Source organism: Falco punctatus (assembly GCF_963210335.1).
Source record: "Falco punctatus genome assembly, chromosome: 3".
In the NCBI taxonomy this organism is placed as follows: Eukaryota; Metazoa; Chordata; class Aves; order Falconiformes; family Falconidae; genus Falco; species Falco punctatus.
Window position 1 is genome coordinate 93,873,721 of NC_137582.1, and position 19,458 is coordinate 93,893,178.

Consider the following 19,458-nt stretch of genomic DNA (forward strand, 5'->3'; position numbering starts at 1 on the left):
CTTTTAGCTTCACATTCATTTTTATGAGTAAGCCAAACTTCTAGCAAAAGTTTTCTTGGCCAGACAGAATTTTGCAGTAGTTTTACAGTCAGTTTAAGGCTGTACAGACCAGAAGGGACATTAACTGGGAAGGGTCCTCCCGCCCTCTTTATCCCAGTGCTGCCACAGCCATGCCTGAAGCCAGCAGGTCCTAAAGTGACTCCATGATTGTGGTCAAACTGGGAAAACTCATTCTTGCCTTTTTTTAACCACTCCCACAGTTCAAGCTGCAAACTGGTCACTCAACTTCTCCACTCCTCATTTTCCTTACCCATAACCTGCGGTAACATTTGCATGCACACAGGTGGTTTTTGCAAGTTTTATCATAAACAGCAGTAAAAGCTATCTGAGATCAAAATATGTAAGGAAAAAAAGTAGTCTGGTTTGAATTCATAGACCTGGGCAGAGGCGAGTAAGAATAAGATGTTAAAATACACTCATGGTTTAATGGTACACTGTACCTCTTGGATTAAATCCTCTAGGTATCAATCCAAAAGCCTCCATCTCGGGGACCTCATTTTCTTCATCATTAGAGTTGTTTGATGGGAGGGCTCTCCTTCCATTCAGAGGAGGTTTCTTCTCGTTGGTGCTCATTGTTTCAGACTTCTTGTATCAAGAATGTTGTAATACCATAAAAGAAAGAAAAAGCGTGAGGAAAAAGCAGACATGAACCAACATGGCACATGTAAGATGGGAGAAACCAAAAACAGTGTGGGGGTGCCAGTGAGCTACAAATTTTTAGACTCACATAAATAAAAACTGAGAGGCAGAAAACATCAGTCTAATGATGGAGTACAGCTCTCTAAGGATTGGAAGGCATTTTGTGTTTGTCAAAACACATGAATAAGAGAAGAAGGGGGGCGGGAGAAGGAGAGGAAAGCCTAGCACAGAAGTATTAGGAGAAGCAAGGCATTAAAAACATCAGGGAGTTTCAGGTAAAAGCACTGGAAAATCATTTACTCTCCCACCCTCCAAAACAGCACTACTGAATCCAAAATAGCAAATTATATTTCCAGAAGGTGCATCACATGCTACCTCCCCTAATAAAAATGACATTCTAAGTTATACTGCAATCACCCCAAAAAGTAAAGCCTGCAACAATCTGTGGATGATTACTGGAGAACTGTCTTTTTGTCCTTATGCACACAAACACCCAATATCTAAAGAGCTAACTCCTGCACCCAGAGAATCCACTTTTGAGAGAAAAAGAGTAATAAGGGAGGGGGGCGGGGGGGAAGAAAAGAAAAAGAGGAAAGAGAAGAAAAAAGAAAAGAGGAAAAAAGAAAAGAAAAAGAAAAGAAAAGAAAAGAAAAGAAAAGAAAAGAAAAGAAAAGAAAAGAAAAGAAAAGAAAAGAAAAGAAAAGAAAAGAGAAAAGAAAAGAGAAAAGAAAAGAAAAGAAAAGAAAAGAAAAGAAAAAAACACTTATTCACTTATTTCTCTCCCACTAAAAACCATAAGGGAAATCTCAGATGTAGGCTGATCAGAGACTTCTCTTGGAGCTAGTCAAAACTGCTTTCACATCTGTTTCACTGTAAGCATGTAGGAATGAAAAAGCCATACCATCCTTCTAAGAAAATATTCATGGCTGAGAACACAACTTCATCCCCAAGCTCTTGAAAACAGCAATTCAAAATGCAGCAAATACTTAATAGTAATAAGCTCTTAAAGGAAGAAATTTAGTTAGCAAGGGTACCTTTTTTCAGATAGTCTTTTTTTTAATTTATTTTCCTTCTCCCTTGCAGAATTTCTGAAGTGCAATAGAAGCCTGGAAAAAGTTGGGGGCTTTTAAGCAACCTCTGTATATCCTCCTCCCTCCTGTCGCAATAGGACAGTGCTGAAAGGGTTGCCAAGCCCTCCCCACACCACCTCCGAGGATCTGCCACCGCTGCTGGCATGTCTTTGCTTACTCCCTCCCTCTCCCTGCGTGTCTTACCCCAACCCTGCTCACCAGCAGCGTTTCAGGGTGCCTGGGCTAAGGAAACAGCTTGGGCACCCAAGTTTCAGTTCTTAGTGAGACGGAGTAGAACTGCTCATGGCACAAAGGCGTATGAAGTGGGACTTTGGATAAGATTTTCTGAGGGACACAGCCCAGAAGTCATGTTCTCCATGTTGCCTGTCTTTAATGGTATTTCTACCTCAGAGTGCCTGCGATGCAGCTTCAGGTGCTAGTTTTCTGAGGCACACACAGTGATGCTTCTCCTGCCTGGTGCCTCACAGCAGTCCTGTCAGGGGACTGTGGGGCACATGGAGAGCTCATCGGTGGCAAAGTGAAGATGACCTTTTTCTTGAGACCCTGTGCAGTTCGGGAGAGTGAAGGTATTTTGCACCAAACAGTCATGTTTGGAGCAAATGACCTTCAGCTCTTTCCCATGATAAAATGTGCATCACATAACAACCAGGGTCTGGGGCAGTAGTTGGTGGAAGCATTTTAGCTCCATGTCAACTTTGTTCAGTTCCATCAAGCTCTACAATAACTGGGGACTGTGTGATACCTCCTCTGTCAGACACAGCTGACAGATGGAGTTACATAGAGAAAAAGCAGTGTACAGGGAAGAATTCAGGCCCACCATCCTGCCAGGCACTGCTGTTTGGCAGCAGAGGGACAGGTCATTTATTAAGAACATGCATGGGCAATGGAGAGCCCCTCTTACACACGTGGGACCCACCATGAGCATTTAGTTGCCTCAGTTGCAGGGTAGATGAAGAAACAAGGAGACAGTGAAGAGGACTCCACTCTCTTTCAGCCAGCTATATCTTCCAGGCCCGTAGCATCAGTGAAGCCTCAAACCTCTGCTGACTTAACACCACTGAAATCAAGCCAGGAGGCAGAAAAGGAATCAGGTCACGTTCCTGTAATGGGAAGCAGCAAGTAAACCATCTGGAAGACAGGACCCCCATCCTAGCTCCCTGGTGATTTCCCAGCCACAGCGAGGTATCTCCACATCAGCCAGGACACCTGCACAGCGTGGGGCAGCGATGCTAGCTGGGGGCCTGGGAGCAGCATGGCTGTACCAGCACAGCACTGTAGCTGGGCTAATGAACCTGCTAGGGCTGACTGCCAAGGCACAGCACCAGGCTGCATCGGTTTAGGAGGCAGCCTCACTATCCACACACATTGCACCACGTTGTCTCATAGCCAAAGGGCTCGAGCTCTCTCCCACCTCCCCCCGTAGGTTGTTAGGCATGTGGCATGGGAAGCCACCTAGCCGAGGGATTCCCCTTCCCCTGCCCTGCTCCTCCAGGAGCACAAGCACCCTGCGGGGACAGATCTGCTCCCATCACTAGCATCCTGAGCTGTGACTTGACTCACTTTTACACAGATGGGCCCTGCGGTAACCATCTGGAGGGCAAGCAGCACCCCTGGCACCCAAGAACACAACGAGCTTTCTGAGGGAGGAGGCTGGTTGCTGATTTCCTGTTGTTGGGGTTTTTTTCCCCCCCATTCCACCCTGATTTCTACATGGCATAGTGTGCTTTGTGCCTCTCACTCCACTTCCAGCCAGCACTTCAAATCCCAAAAATGCAGCTGCTGCGACGACGTTACAAAAACTGATATAAATATTGCCTCGGTTCCATGCCTGCTGGAGGCCTGCAACACAAATAAGAAACGCCGTCTCCCGAGGAAGTCATGTGCTTCCCCAAGTGGCTGCGGTGCTGTCAGAGCCGGGAGGAAAACTTTCCGTCAGAGCATGGAAGGGAGCAAGCGGATGCAGCCGAACAGATCCCACTGAAGCCATTGCGCTTAAACAGCCAGCAGTTGCAGATGTCTCCCCGTGCCCGCGTACATCTCTCTGGGGCTTTTCGCAGAAGCCGACGATCACATGGAAAGCAGGGAGGCCAAAATTTTTGGCGGTAGTGGCAGGAATGGGGCTTTGCATCCAGGGAGAGTAATGTTCCGCAGGCTGTAATTTATTTATTTTGTGGGGAGTGATGTAAATTCATGCTTATGACAGCTCCAGATGGCAGGTATTTTCTCATTATCTTGACTTCTTAGCATTTGCTCTCCCTTGCCTATTAGACTGCACTGGCCTTAATTTAACTTCCATGGTTTCAAACTACAGACGTCAAGGCTGATGCAGGAGGGGGCACGGAGAACACGAAGTCCTGGTTTTCCTGTAGGGCATTATATTTAATGAATGATGCACTGGGATGACCGGTGAAAGAGCATTCTTCCTGAAGCTGCTTCTGCACTGCACCCTGTGGGGAACCACCAGCCCGTGCCCATTTCTCAGAGGCAGCCTTCAAGATGCTCGTGGCCTTTGTCAGAGACCTTTGCAGTCACGGGCACCCTTCCCCCTGCATCGGACTTTGGATGACGGACAGCCCTGCCTCCTGATCCCCACAGAAACGCTCTTCAATGGCTGCAAAGCTTGCACCATAAAGGGTTATCTGAAACACGGTTTCCTTGCGTTGCCAGAGCCAGTGTCTCTGTTCCAAGTCCTCCTATGCCAGACAAGAGTTTGTGGGGAAAAAAATATCCTGCAAAACACAAGAGTCAGTAAAGCTTTACAGCCAGAGGAAAGGGCATGCCAAGATCTGTCACAAGCAAACTGATCAACCAGGTGCTCACATAAACGGGTTGCTGTGCTGTGTGCCAGCAGCTAGATGGGAGGGATGTTTTGCCTACCACTACTGTAGTTACACCAAGCACTCAGCAGCAGCAGCTGAGCATTGTAAAGCTCTGCAACAGGGTGACTTCTTTTCTTCCTTTTTTAAAATATTACCCTCATGCCATTTGCAGGCTAGATGGGTGTTCAGATGCACTGGGACATTATACTACTGCATGTACATAAGTGTACCTGCAAGGACTCATCCTCACTCCCCATAAACCAGACTCTTTCAATCCTGATCTTCCACATATAATAATACTACAACATTACCTCTCTCTTGCCTTCTTAGACCTTCACTCAGGAACTTGAACCCTTTCTTAGATGATCCAGTCTGTCTTCTTCCTTTCTCTGCATCAGTACTTGTCTCCCAGATATTCATGTTCCTCTTCCTACAGTGCCCTGCCTCACCAAGGCTCCAGGCAGAGCAGAGCAGATTCTAGCAGAATAAAAAGTGTTATTTTTAAACAAAAGTAAATTTCAGAAATGTTCATTTGGTAGTTTAGTTTGCGTATTTTGCTTTAGTTTTTTTTTAAACCGGATCCAGTTAATGTATTTGTCTGTGCGTAACAGCTCTAGCTACCATACACAGAGGAATATGTTTTGAGTTAATGCTGAAAATTCAGAAGGCCCAACTCTGAAACATGGCATGCGTACATGTCTGTATGTGTGAAAGAGGGGCAGAGGCAGACAGAGATAAAATGGCAGCTCTTCAGATGGTGGAACATTTGGAGAAGGGGATATAGGCCAGTTTTCAAAATATATAATATATTGTTGCAAATGTTTCTGTTGCAAAAAGAAAAAAACCCATATATATATATATATATATATTGCTAGGAAAATGTGGCTTAGGAAATTTGACTCTTCTCTGGAAAATTGTTGTTGCAAACAGCAAGTCTAAATTCAAATTCCAGATCTGTATAAGCACCTACATCTGAGCTGGCCATCTCATCTTAGGCTCCCTTTATCCTCCGCACAGATCTAGTCTAGGCAGTGATTCATCTCCTCCTACAGCAGACATGTAAATAGGTCAGATGAATCATGGCCTAAAAGTGCCTGTTCCCTGTGTTGACTGCAAACGGAGCTTGGGGTGATGGGTCCTACCATATGTGTCTACACTGCCGATGTCTACAGTAGGGCGAGATGAATCTAGCCTAGGCACAGAAAAAGAAAAGGATTTTATTTTAGTTTTGAGGCCTGGCTTTCAAGTGCTAAATTATCCTTTACTTTTATGGAACACACTGCTGCAAATCATTATCAGTGATACACAGCATACAGTTCAATACACTTTTTTTCTCTTAGAATATGTGGCTGCCACTGCCAATTATGTAAAATACATTTTTTACAATAAGTCTCAGATTACAGTACATACAAGCTCATGAGTTCAGGCTTGGGAAAACACATGCATCTTTTTGTACTCATCTGTGAAGGCGTTTTGCTTCCTCAGACAGAAATATAACTGTACATGTAGTAAGTGCAGCAAAACAAGAAAATCATCATATTGTCTGTTATAAACATACAATCCAGGTCCTCAGTCCTACTCTTACCAATATCTGAATCCAAAACATTCAGTTGTTTGGGTACTGAGGGGTGCCCTAGTTTCTTACAGAAAGAGTAAGAGAGAAGCCAAGCCAGGGCAAAGGGGTCTTTCATAAGAGACAATATTCACAGGCTCCAGCCAAGTCTACTGGTCTATGTTTTGCTGGAGCTGAGGCCTTAAAGGATGAAAGAACACCTCTCAAAAATGCTATTGGGCAACTTCTGTGCTGTGGCCAGCTGACCTAGAAGCTGACAGACACAAAGGCTGTGGACCTTAGGTTTTAGTTTCAACCCCAAAAGAAAAGGACAGGACATCAAAGCAAAGCCATAACTACACAGAGGCTTAAGCAGGAAAAAACATTTTATATAAAACATTTATCTGAATAAATTTCACCACGTGCCATATGTTTAGGCCAAAGAAAGAAACTTTTCTAAAGCAACCACTTTGGTACCACTTTATCTTCTTAACACCAGATACCCAAAGAGAAGCTCTTGGCCGAGGGATCAGCCCTACTTGGGCCATCAGGCAATGAGGCTGAGAAGAGGAACTGTAACTTGAAAAGCAGGGGAAACATGATTTGTATGATCCCCTTTCAGAGACTATTGACAGAGACCTGCTCCCTTTTGAACAGCCTTTGTATCTAGCAACAAGAAAAGCAAATAAGATATTCAGTCTGGTAAGACTTCGTCTATTATTCTTGCTATATACTCACAGAACTGCTTGAATTTTTCCCAATGCATCAGTCTCCTTATAGTGAATGCTGATTCCACCACACTGAAACATTTTCAAGAACATGACAATTGATTATAGCAAAACAGTTAGTAAGAAGTTACCAAAACATGCTCGGCTTTGATTCAGTCATTTCAACTTTTAAGGTTGCAGCCAGGCTGCAGTCTCTAGGTACTGGGATGTCTATAGCAGGACAGGTTTGGAGAGCTCAGGGAAGGGAACAAGATCAGCCTGAGTCTGAGCAGCTGCCGCTCAGCCCTGCACCCAGACTGGCTGCTGAAGAGCTGCAGCCCTCAACTCCAGAGGCAATTCCTTGTCACGTACAGCATCAGATGCAAAGGAGGGTCATCCACTTCTGCTGTGCTCAAACTACCATGGCTTCTGGACAGCACGGCGTCATCCTGGAGACATCCAGGCCAGAATGGCTAAGCCAAGGAAGACCCAATCCACCTCCAAGCACAAGCACAGGGTCTGTTCCCTGTGTCCCTGAAGCGTTAGTGTCAAAGACCTGGTACAAGACACTTGAGATGTCCCTACACAAAGCCATTTGGGATGAGCAGGGTTTAGTGCATCCAGCTCTACATCACACACAGATGAATATCCTTGTTTTAGTGCTAAGCTGGACAACAGTGTTCACACGGAGCATTGCACCTCAGCCAAGAAGCTAGATCAGACCAGAGCTCTTCCTGCATCCAGGGGGTGGTAATACACAGCCCAGGCAATCCCAGCATGCTTAGTTGACAGTTGGTTCTAATTAATTTAGTAACATATGTGGACATGCAATGTTTCAATCTTAATGTCACTAAGCGTTTCAATATTACTGACACACAGTGTTTCTAGTACGCTCAATTACAAGATTTCTGGAACTAAAGATTTCCTAAATTTCATTTCAGTGTAAAACTTCCTGTTCCAGTTAAGAACAAAAATACATTTTAAAATGCCCAAATGTCTTGTAGAACAGCTTTTCCTCTTAATACAAACACAGATGTAGTGTGTAGGCCCATACACAACAAAACACTTAAGCACATCTTAACTTCAGTCATGTAAGTAATTCCATCTTTAGGCTTATGCCTAAATCCTGTAATGGGCTCAGCTCAACCAAATCAAGGCTGTACAATATCTGTTTGTACAGAAATACTGAAGCTGCCTGTTGACGTTGCATTTCTGCAACACGATGTTGCAGTTTAACAAGTCTCTAGTGCAACTGCTTCTTGACTCGTTTCAAAGGTGGTTGCCAAAGCAGGCTGTTGATCCATCTTTCTGTCCCAAGATTGACCTTATCTTTGTGCAAATGAGCTGAGTAATTGCTTATTTAAGGAAGTGTGCAACATTTTGAGAAGTAGGTTCAAATGTGGATTGTAAAACTTCACAACTGGTTGGGTTGTTGATGGTGGATATTCTGGAGGGAGAAAGGAAATTTAAAGGATGAATCATTATCCAGATGAAGTTCAAAAGCAATTTAAAAGTCATTTCATAATCACAGATGTGTGCCAAATATACCCATCCAGCACAAGCTGCAGGCTTTGCTTTTTGTGAAGTCTGCAAGTTCTTTCCTTTGCTATTCCCACTATACCCTTTTGCAGCGTGGTTCAAAAAAGGAGAACGTAAGAAGAAATTAATGCTTTCTAAATGCTCCATATACCTGTCTCTTTCTATAATACTGCACTGCATCCACAAAACTGTCAATGCACACAGCGGAATACAAATACTTTTCCCTTTGTGCTCATAGGGAGCCCATGGCTGGAGTAAAGATAAGTCAGATCAGCTGAGAGATGTTGCATCAGGAGGGCAACTCCAGCACGCACCCACAGCAAGGTCCCTGGCTGCTCAGCTAATGTCAAACCGCCACATTACAAAGGATAGGCATGCACAGTATTTCTCTCATGTCCAGAAGCTGTGTAAATCCTGTCAAAGCTGTACAAAGTCCAAGGTAATAACTGCAGTCAACAGGTGCCCTCTCCATTTGAGTCTTATCCATCCTCTCCTGCAATTCCACTTCTGGTTGTGTGCCTCTAACAGACCAACCACTACAAAGTTTTAGGCTTGAACCTGCAAAAAGGCATGCCAGGACAAAGCTCTGCAGGCAGGTGTCTTCTTGACTCCTTGATCTCTCTCTGGCCCATCTCTCTCTCAGCTATAATCGCCACAAACTTTTGCAGCTATCAGAGGAATGGTATGATTTTTCACTCTTTTGCTTTCGAGCTATTTTCTTCAACAGCCTTACACCACTTTTGATTTCCTTTCAAAACATCAATGGTTGGTTGCTGGGGGCGCATTTACTATTTCACTAACAGATTGGAAACTCATCCAGAAAACAGCAGTGCAAGCAAAATGGGAATTGATCTATCTTTTATATTAAAGGATCATTTTCTCAGAAAGGCCCTCAGAATTCTTAATCTTCAGACTTGTAAAAAATTATAGTTTGTTCAACTCATACAGAAAGATGGGGCTTACTGGCTGTGACTCAGATGTTTCCACCCAAGTGCCCTTGCTTACCTGGGATTCCTCCTGAAAGTTTGTAGTCCCTGTAACTTGGATAATTCTTTGAAGATGTGCATGAAAATGGGGTACAAGCAGCATGTTAGGAAACAATAAGAAAAGTTATGGTAACGTTAGGTTGAAGAAATGGCCAATGTATTTTCAAGAAAGAGCATAAACATGCTTCAAAGGCATCCACTGTACTACACAGACGGAAATGTCATTCAAAGTCCTGTCTCTTACAATGGTCCATGTCACCATCTTGCAGTCTGGTTTCCCACCTCTTGCTTGCAAGTCAGCTAATCAATGAACAGAAAAAATATCACAGCACCATAAAGAGTAGTTAAGGCTAATGAGAAGCAAGTAAGCTGAATAAATGGCTTTTGAGCAACCAATAAGCTGAGTTTGTTTGCATTATACCAAAATAAACTTTAATCAAGAATATACGCATTCATAAAAGGCAAAGGTGATTTGTGGACCACTGAAAGAAAAAGTTGGGGCAAGAAGGCAAATTGCAATGACCTACTTGTTCAACTTTTCCCATAGGTAGGGCCACTGTCTGACTAATACTGCCATTCCATACCTGCTGACTGTTGGTGCTCAAATGTTGGATCTATAGGTCTCTGACACTACTGTTGCCAACATTTGGTATTGCATTCAACAGTAAATATAACTTTTGCATCTGTTACTTGAAATACCAGTAGTACCTTTTTAAGAAACGTGGCTCAAAAGTAAAAAGATGATTTGTGGGCATTAAACCCGGCAAATCCTTGGAATGTCTTGGGAGGCCGTTGTTGCAGGTCATCTAATGAATACCACCTTGAGGTTGTGTTTATTCTCACAAAAACCACAGCCTTTCATGAAGGAAACTGAAACACACATGCAGAGCTTCAGGGATAGCGCAAATTATGATCTAAACTCACTGTAGCCATCTTTTAGAATGAACTCCCATCAGAACTCTTCATCTTCTCACAGCTCTGAAGGCTGAAAACGTTACACCTTTTCAAGACTTTAACCATGCCAAAAAAAGAAGTGCTACCTCACTGTAATAATGTTGTCTTAATTATGTACAATACTTAGCACTAGTTTTACACCAGATGAGTCATAGTAGAAGCTTGTACTTTGCTGTTTGACTAAATCCCACAGCACTTAGAAGTCCCTGCAGTGAATGCTTGCCAGCTTGTGCTCAACTCTTCTCCCAGACCATGTCTGCTGCATCCTTCGGGGGAGGCTGGTTTGAAGGGTGCTGCAACAGGATGAAAAAACACTGTGGTTGGCAGTAGGGGCTCAAAGTCAGTAAGAACATGCCAAAGAAATGTCTCGAGAACTGCTCAGGTGTTTGTGCTTCTCCAGTCATGTCCATTTTAATTAACTGGGATGCTAGAAATAAATGATAGAGCTGGGTTTCATTCCTTTCTTTTTAAAGGCACCTTATCTTCTGAGCAGAAAGGTGGTCATTTTTTGTCATCTTGCATTCTTTGTTGTAACAATTAAGACAATGCCAAAGAAGCAACTGAAACACTTGTAGTCATTTACGGACTCCCTGTTTACTTGCCTTACACCATCTAATCTTTTACTAATAAACAAAATCCTACAGAAGCAAATAGCTACAATTTTATGGAGAATTTTTACTACTGTGCTCTCCAATGAGATAGCATACTCCACTGGGCACCTCTTCCTTTGTGCAGATTTCTTCCCACTCCTATGTTTCGGAGCTTGTTGAGTTCAGTGAAATCCCTGGTAAGCACTGGACCTTCCTCCAGATCCCTCCATGTGCTCCTCTCTTGGAGAAAACTGGCCATTCTCAAGTCAGTTGCTACCTTGACAATTCAGCTCTCTTATCTGAAACACGTGAATAATACCGCTTTCAAGCTTTCATAAATGGTGTTGGAAAACACTGTCAGAAAGATCTTTTCAAAGGTACTTATGAAGTTCAAGAGCAGATGGACTTGCAGCAGAGTATACTGCATTTTTCATTCACAGTCAGCAGGAGAGGTAGGCTCCAGCCTCAGGTTCTTCTTCTTATGTCTGGAAGACCACATAGGAAATTTAAAGCTGGACACGGTGAAAAATTGTTCCTATCTTCCTCCCCTTCTCTGCCCAACAGATGTGGAGAGTGCCTAAGTTCCTGGCTATCACAGGTCACTGGGAGGCAGTGCTGAAGACTCCATGTGAATGACAAATATTCTGTTCATGAAACAACCCAGTAATGAATGTCTTGCTATGGCACCTTTCAAGAGACTCTTGATTAATCGAAAGAAGTAAAATACTTCAGGTTGAAATAACAGCTGGTTATGATGCTTACCAGTATCAGCTGGTAGTGGAGAGACATGCACTTCATCAGGAAGCTTTCACTCCTACACGTTATTTAAATAGAAGCTGTTTTTTGCAAACTTAGTACCTATAAACTGAAGTTTATTACATTTGGCTAGTAGGGTCTTTCTAGTTAACAGTGTTTTTCAAGGTGCAATACCTGTCTCAGCAAAAGCTTTACCCAGAAGAAACCACGAGGAGTGTGGTGCACAGGGGATGCATCCGAGTGAAAGGACAAACAAATCATTCTTCTCACGAAATCATTTCATTTCCATTTTAGCCAGGAATGCACTAAATAATGCATCAGTCCTCAGCTGCTCAAAAGGTCACCTTTTGGTCTACAAGCAGCTGCAGCAGCTGTGTTCCCCGGAGACCCCGCTGCGAGCACAGAACAAAGCACCAGAGCTGACAACAAGCTCAGGGGATGCAGGTATGGGACAAGCTTCTGGAGGCCTCCCAGCAGCTCCAGTTGTGAACCACTGCCAAATACCCTTTCTCTCATTTTTTATTTCAACCCCGAATAACCTCCTTTCCCCTCCCCTCCCTAAGTAAATTAGTCATACGTAAAATACGAGAAAATAAACAGCCAACTCAGATTTTGACAGCAAGCAGGGACAAGTATCCATGGAGATCAGGGACCTCCTATTCATCATTGATTTCCCATCACATTTGACAGGAAGGTACAACAAAGAGAATAAAATAGCCCCCCAGGAAGGCACGCTGTGAGGCCGAGTTCAGCTTAGAGGCTTCTGAGTGTCTTATTCCCAAACTGTAACGCAAGCAAGCTGATTCTGCAACACAAGTGTGCAGAAGAAGCATCTGACCCACAGCTGGTCTAGATACATCCCCGATACTTGGGACTTTCATCCAATAGATCTGAATGAAGGAAACTGGTGGCTTCTTAGACATTATCTCATTATCAGGAACCCAGGTACAAGTTTTGCAGCTAGAAATCTGTTCAGCTTTCTAGACCAGGTTCTGGTTATAATATACGGAGTTTAGTTTGTGGGGAGTGAGTTTGAAGGACAAGGAAAATCAGCATGGATTATCATCTAGTTCAGAATCTGTCCTCCTAACAGGTAGGTTGGGGCAGGACAGAGGAGATATCCTGACCAGACCTGGCTTTGATGGGATGGTGGATGAAGCAATGTGTTGTTCTTGTAGGATTTCCTCAGTGATGTTTTCCACTGACCTAATCCTGTTCCATTTCCTGAACACCTAAATCAAAATTGCCAACGACCAGAATAGCTTTTGTTTCAAATTAAATCAAACAAGCAAGGAGAGACATAACAACTGCACAAGAGAAAAACAAGCATGTAACTCACTCTAAGGGCCATCTTGCATTGATGCATAGCAATCCCTCCTAGACTACAGCCTGGGGAACACTTTATTTTTAAAGGTCCAGCACACAATAACAGAATCATAGTAGACATTCATCTAACCATACACACCACTCATATCTTTCCTTACCAAGAAAAACAAACGAACCTTAAAAAGAGATAGGAAAAAAGCCTTAATGCACAAGTACTATATTAAATATAATGCAAAAAAAAAAAAATCTAGCATATATGTATGCCTTAGCCCATCCAGATGTGCTTTTATCTTGTCTACTCACTCACACATCAAGATTGCAGTAGACCTCCATGGAACTCCCCTGAGCTCTGGGTTTCCTGTCCCTGTTCCTGCTTGATGTAGGATTCATTAACTCCAGCTGCCGCTGTTAGCTTTTCCCCACTGCAATTGTTCAGTGTAACTACCAGCCAGCACAAAAGCCTGCCCAAAAGCACACGCCATGTGGCAAAGCTCTGTAGTTTAGTAGGCTGCCAGCCTTGGAGCCACAGTGGGCATAGCAAGGTGGCAAATATCAATGGACAGAAGAGAAAGCAAAGGGTGGATGGGCCCATAGGGTTGTTATGAATTGGCAGGCAAAATTTTAAGTTTACCCTTTAAAAAATGAAAAGCAGAATATTTCAGAGCAACCATTTTTGCCATAAACTGCTCTTTACAACAAGCTGGAGGTAATGGCAACGAAAGCCAGAGAGGCTCTGCAGCTGTGATCAAACTGAAACCTCCTGCTTGCTCATGTACCCCTCTGCCACTGGCACCTGAGGGCTCTGAACAGCACGTACTGCAAGTCGGGAGAAAGCCCCAAACGCTTCTGACAGCAGCCACCTTAACCATTCTCCAGCCATGTTACCATCAGGTGTGGGTGATTACTGGGATGCAGTCTGCATCACCAATACAGTACATGCTGGACCCACCACTCAGCAGATACTCCAGATAGGGCCAGGATACCACTGGCATTACTTAGCTCATCTAGCCGAGTCCAAGTCTACACTGGCTTACATAAAAGAACAGAAAGAAAAGCAAGTCTGTTATCAGTAGGATTAAACTTGTTTAGCAGGAGCACGCACCTCCTTTGCAAAACATCTGTGAGCCTGGAAAGTATAAAGATGCAGACTGATCACATGCCATTTATTTAAAATGCATAATCCCAGAAAAACTGAGGGATGTTTCTAGCTAGAAATCCAAGCCAGAAAATGATGGCAGCCTGCTGGCCAGCCAACAATCCAGGGTTTAGTACTGGACCAACAAAACGCTAAACAAGCACTCTTCCTAATGGCAAGAGAAGCAGGAATGGGAACACATTGCCTTTGCACTCCAAGCTTAACCTTGTCTTCCTGTGCTCGAAAGCCACGTGGTTTTGGGCATCCCTAACAAGATTCTGGACTCTTTGATGCATCCTGAATTTGTCAAATATCTTGAAAACATCACCACTGTTCTAAGACACGTTCTTTCTTTGGGCTGCCTCTAGAAGCCAGCCTCCCTTCACTGACCATACAGGCAGCCTGGTAAGAGATTTCCAGTGCAGCCTCCTGCACAAGGTGCTTAAAGTTAAGCAGTAACAATATTGCCCCTGGCCCCAACCCTTCCACCCCTGTTCTTCCCTCCCTGCTTAACAAGACGATTTTCTTTGGCAAAGCAAACCACACAGCACACGTAAAAACAACTGCCAGGCTGGAGTAAGAGCATGTCCGTGCTCCCAAATGCGGGTAAGAAAACTAGCCACTTTACAGCATCACACTGAAGCAAGACCCTGAGAGCACCCATATCCTCCATCCCACCTCCAGGCCACCACAGGCAGGAGAGCCCAGCCCAGCAGCTGGACCAGACTCCCCCAGCACTGCAGCGAGCACCATACCGTGCACGGTATCTGCTGACCAATTAAAGTATAACTATGGTATTTTTTTTTCTCTTGAGCATATTTTCAGAGCTGTCCCCTTTGACATATGTATTTAACAGGCTGCAATCCGGTTAACACATGTGCGCGCACACACTGATTGCATACAGCTTTCCTTACAGTTCTGATAATGCGGATAATTTATTCAGGTTGGCAAAGTTTGGGTATTTTTTCATTTCTCTTGCAGAAGGGGAACAATGTGATTGTTGCTGTGGTGATTCTTCCCTTAATATTTTTTGCCATGATCTGGCTTAAAGTCATGACTGGCTCTGGAAAGTGTCATTTTCTTAAGGCGCTATATTAAAACATTACTGAATAGCCTTTTATTTTTTTGCACTGAACATTATATATATCTATTCCTTGAAATTCACGTTTACAAATGAAAACATGTGGATACTCCTTTATCATAAACAGGGCTGGTTTTGGCCTTTATTTTGTAACCCCTGCTCTTCTCCATCCCCTTGGGATAAATCTGCACTGTTCGAACCTCTGCTCACCTGGGTTACGTTTCCAGGAGGATACATACTTCCTCAGAAACATCAATACTGACATTAAGAGTAGTTGCATGTGTAATCCCCCAGACATGGGGTTTAAAAGAAGCTACCTCCTTCCCTGTTAGCGAAGTTAATGACTGCTCTGCAGAAGGGGACCAAGGCAATTTCATTTTTTCCCTTCATTCATGAGGTTGCAGAGCCAGCGTTCCTTTCTCTGCTGAGAGGACAGCAAATGTCAGCTCCCTACCTTCATTTATGCCTTGATCAATGGAGCTGCTGGCAGAGAAAAAGTGTTGTGCACAGTAAGAAAAGAAGTACAAACCTCCTACTGATGGAAATGACTGATGGCAAGTTATTCCCATTTCTAGCTTGGGCTGCAGACATTATCTTTGCATGGCTCTACCAAAGTAAAGGTGCTAGCACCAGCCCCCCAGACCTATAGCTCTGCCATTGCATCCTCCACTTGTCCCCTTCACTCTGAATAGCAAAGCTGAGTGTCCTGGGAATGGCTGTGTTTCTAAAGTTGCAAAACTACTTTCGTTAGGCTGCTTTCCCATAACCTGCTTCAGGTTGAGTTCTTCCATGGGATTAATCACAGAAAAGCATACCATGCAGTATAGGTGGAAATAAACTCAATTGGGCCAATGGAAGGCTGTCCTTTCATTTTGTCGTGATTTTCTGAAAATTGTTGTTCAAGATGAAATTTTGTTTGTCTAGTTTAAAGTCTAGGATTAATCATTTGGGAAAGTTGACGATTCTGTTTCTCCATTTTGTATCTCCTATGGGTGCTTTCCAGCATTTTAAACAATTTCCAGATTATTGTTCTTTGAGGTGGGAATGAACAAGGGGTTTGTTTATTTTCCATTCAGGCAAATCAAAGATGACATTCCAAAAGGTTTTATAATTTCCATCATTGCAACCAAATGTGTTTGGTGTATCCGAATAAACCAGATTCAGATATTTGTTCTTGAGATGCACTAACTTTTCTTTTACAATGGGATTGCAAGTATAGGTGATATGAAACCATATATTTTCTTCATTTAAATAAGAAAACCTCCTAGAATCATAAGCAGAGAAACTGCTTAACAAATGTGTTTGCATTTATTTGCACACAGACGCATTTACTATGAATTGCGTTACCCATGATGACACAATACCACAGCCTGAATGTGCCTATGTCTTTTGTTTCTCATTGCTTCTCTAGAAATATCAAGATTTTTAGGATTTCATCTGCAGGTTCTCAGTAAGCACTAGAAACTCATTTTCTTCTAAAAAAGCAATCAACCCTCCATGGTCTTGCCACGCCCTGGATAGATGCTGGTAGGTTCAGCAGCCTGTTGATGCAGGAAACTACATCAGAGGTGCCAAAACTCCAACCTGTGCTGCACTGGTGGAATTAGAGCATGGCTTCCTACCATCCTTCCAGTCCTTTCCCAGTGTCAACAGCCTGGTGAGGGAACTTGGACCTTGCCTTCCCACTGATCCCTAGAGGTAATGCATCGGACACGAACGACAGACGCATGTGGATAAACTGCACCCTAGGATGACATTTTGGGGACTCCCTGGATCCTGCGCAGTGGCTGAACAGGGTCTCTGTGTTTGTGCTCACCCACACGATGCCAGCAGGCCTCCCACCGCTGCAGCAGCACGTCACTGTGTCACGCCAGTTCCCTCCCCAGACCACGCAGGGCACAATCCAGCTCGTGACCCTAACCATGCACTGGTGTAGGGAGGGCAGGATGTGACAGCTAGTTTGCTTTCACCTTGGCCCTTTCCATGCCCTGTCCCACACTGAGATGCCACCACTAGCAAAGTAATCTGCAGGCATGCATTTATGTGTATCATATACGTGTGTATTCTTGCCCACATGATGCCTTAGAAATGACAGGATTCTGCAAAGAAAGGAAGAGAAAGCCCTGGGAGCTGGGAAAAAGCATGCAGGGTCAGCTGAACCTCTTTTCTGGGTCATTTTAAAAGAGTCAGATTTCACCCCACAGACCCAGTGTACTTTAAACACAGTTCAGTTTGTAAGAGAGACAAAACCAAAGCAAAGCAGACTCTGCTGGATGGAGCCCAGCCTGCCTAGAGCTGCTTTGACACCTCTTGTTAGCTATAAATGTTAGGTCTCTCTTCCTGTGCTCAGCCAAAAGTGCTGGATTTTGGCTCACTTCCCCTCAGCGTGCACCAAGCCTGACCTTACTGCAGCTTCATGGAACCGGACTGAACCTTCAAAGTCTTGCTCTGCTGCACTTGGTTCCATTTCCATGCAAACTCTCTGCATTAAGGCAACCTTCCAACACATACTCCAAGCAATTAGAAGATTTCCTACCTGCTGTAAGGCAGCCTTATTGCGAGTGTATATCATAACATAGCTTTTTATGTGTTCTTCCACACCCGAATTGCTGCTTTTGTTGCAGGGGGCTGAGCTACAGCCCCTGTGGGAGCTATGAACGGTGCATTTGCAAGCAGAATGTAGGTTTCTGTGCTATTTCTGAAGCTCTGCAATTCACTTCCTGCCTCGCATGTGGACTGGGGTTTTGCTTAGATGCAAAGCTCAGATTGAGCTGTCAGTCACAATATACTTCTCTTTTTTCCCATTTTAGAAAACGGATTTATATCTGTAAAGGATGCACTCAGCTCAAAACCCTGTAGCCTTAACTACGTTGGCTCGGGAGCAAAATATCAGAGAGATGAAGGTATGTGACAGAATAAAGCCCGTGCTGTAAAGCAAGCCTAAGTTATGTCCAAATCCCAGCCTTGCTGAAGTACAAACAGTGGTCTCCATTGGCTGGACTGGACTTGGAATCAAATCCCCACAGAGCTTGGTAAGAAGTTGTGCGGGTAGAAACAAGCTGAAATTTTTAACAGTGTATTTCCCAGCAACTTCAGTGATTCCTGCTGACAGTTTAGTTTTAAGGACCAAATTCTCAGACAATAACTCATGACCCAATTCTGAAGTCAAGACTACAGTTCACAGATAATTTTCCCCCTACATCCCTCAGCAATTCTGGAGATAAAGGATGCTAAAAAGAAGGCCATAGTAAGCACAAAAGAGACAAAAATACCCACTTGGTGAGATATTTAAACCAGAGAAACTCAAGTTAGTAATAAATACAGATTTTCAGCAGCAGTTTTTGCAAACCCATAGAGGGGAGCTTAGTGGCTCCTGAGGCAAGGCAGCTAAGAAGTTGGAGAGTCTTCACTAGTTTCTGCCTTACCACACACCACCTGCTCACCTCCAGCCCATGTGAAATGAAGGCAGAAGGTAACTCACAGTTAAAACCAGGCTGAATGCCTTCAGTTCTGACTGCGTTCCTCCCTCCTTCCCCACTACCAAAAGGTATTATGATGTTTACATATCTTTAGTCAAATTAGTATCATAACAGACAAGAGAGCAAGCTCAGTTTTGAAAAGGGGGTGGGGTGGGGGAAGCAGCAAGACCAGGATATTTACTGTCTCACCTTTCTCCAGAGCTGAATTTTGAATTACCTTTGTGGCTTGGCTAATTAGCCTACACACTGATATTTTTAAATTATGAATAATTTTTTCCAGTTCCTTAGAACACAGGCTTAATTCTAGTAATCACAGCTGCTCATTGCTATAGCTTGTTAATGCTTATTTAATCTTTAAGGCCCCAACTTCAAGCCTCCATCTCCGGATACCTTTAAGGAGGAGTAAGACACACATCTGTCAGGGATGATGTTGATATAATTCCAGTTGCCTTCAGAAGGAAAGACAGTGTAATGATCTCTCAGTGTCCTCTTCAGGGCTAATTTTCCATGACAGAGTTCAATCATAACACATCCTAACTGCACTATTTCAAAAGAAAGTTACCCCACCCCGCTTCTCTTTTGTTTGTGTTTTAATAATTCCTTTCTCTGCAGTGTAGTTTGGCCATAACAAAGGCAGGAAGCTTACCTTTGGGAAAAAACTTTCAGGTGACAGATAGGGAACCATCAGCTCTGTCTTCCTATTGTACCACCTGTTGTACAGGACACAAAACTGGGATATTCGAT

At 43.7% G+C, this 19,458-nt stretch overlaps 2 protein-coding genes across 7 annotated transcripts in view; both read right to left on the reverse strand.

Moving 5' to 3' along the window:
* F13A1 (coagulation factor XIII A chain) overlaps positions 1-7,003 on the reverse strand; it is a 65,976-nt gene extending 58,973 nt beyond the window's left edge. The window contains exons 1-4 of one of the 6 annotated variants that reach the window (XM_080379960.1): positions 6,900-7,003; positions 3,351-5,086; positions 2,724-2,890; positions 501-645 (exon numbers count right to left, since the gene is read on the reverse strand). In XM_080379960.1, coding sequence (XP_080236086.1) covers positions 501-633 — 133 coding nt within the window. In that variant the 5' untranslated portion in view covers positions 634-645; positions 2,724-2,890; positions 3,351-5,086; positions 6,900-7,003. Of the gene's footprint in view, positions 1-500; positions 646-1,600; positions 1,705-1,733; positions 2,693-2,723; positions 2,891-3,350; positions 5,340-6,899 lie in introns of those variants that run through there. The other 5 variants (XM_080379959.1, XM_080379961.1, XM_080379963.1 and 2 more) reach the window with 5 other exon arrangements.
* The window catches only part of LOC308060824 (uncharacterized protein), a 104,062-nt gene continuing 90,070 nt past the window's right edge, over positions 5,467-19,458 (reverse strand). The window contains exons 3-4 of the mRNA XM_080379986.1: positions 9,413-9,458; positions 5,467-8,315 (exon numbers count right to left, since the gene is read on the reverse strand). Coding sequence (XP_080236112.1) covers positions 8,194-8,315; positions 9,413-9,458 — 168 coding nt within the window. The 3' untranslated portion in view covers positions 5,467-8,193. The remainder of the gene's footprint in view (positions 8,316-9,412; positions 9,459-19,458) is intronic.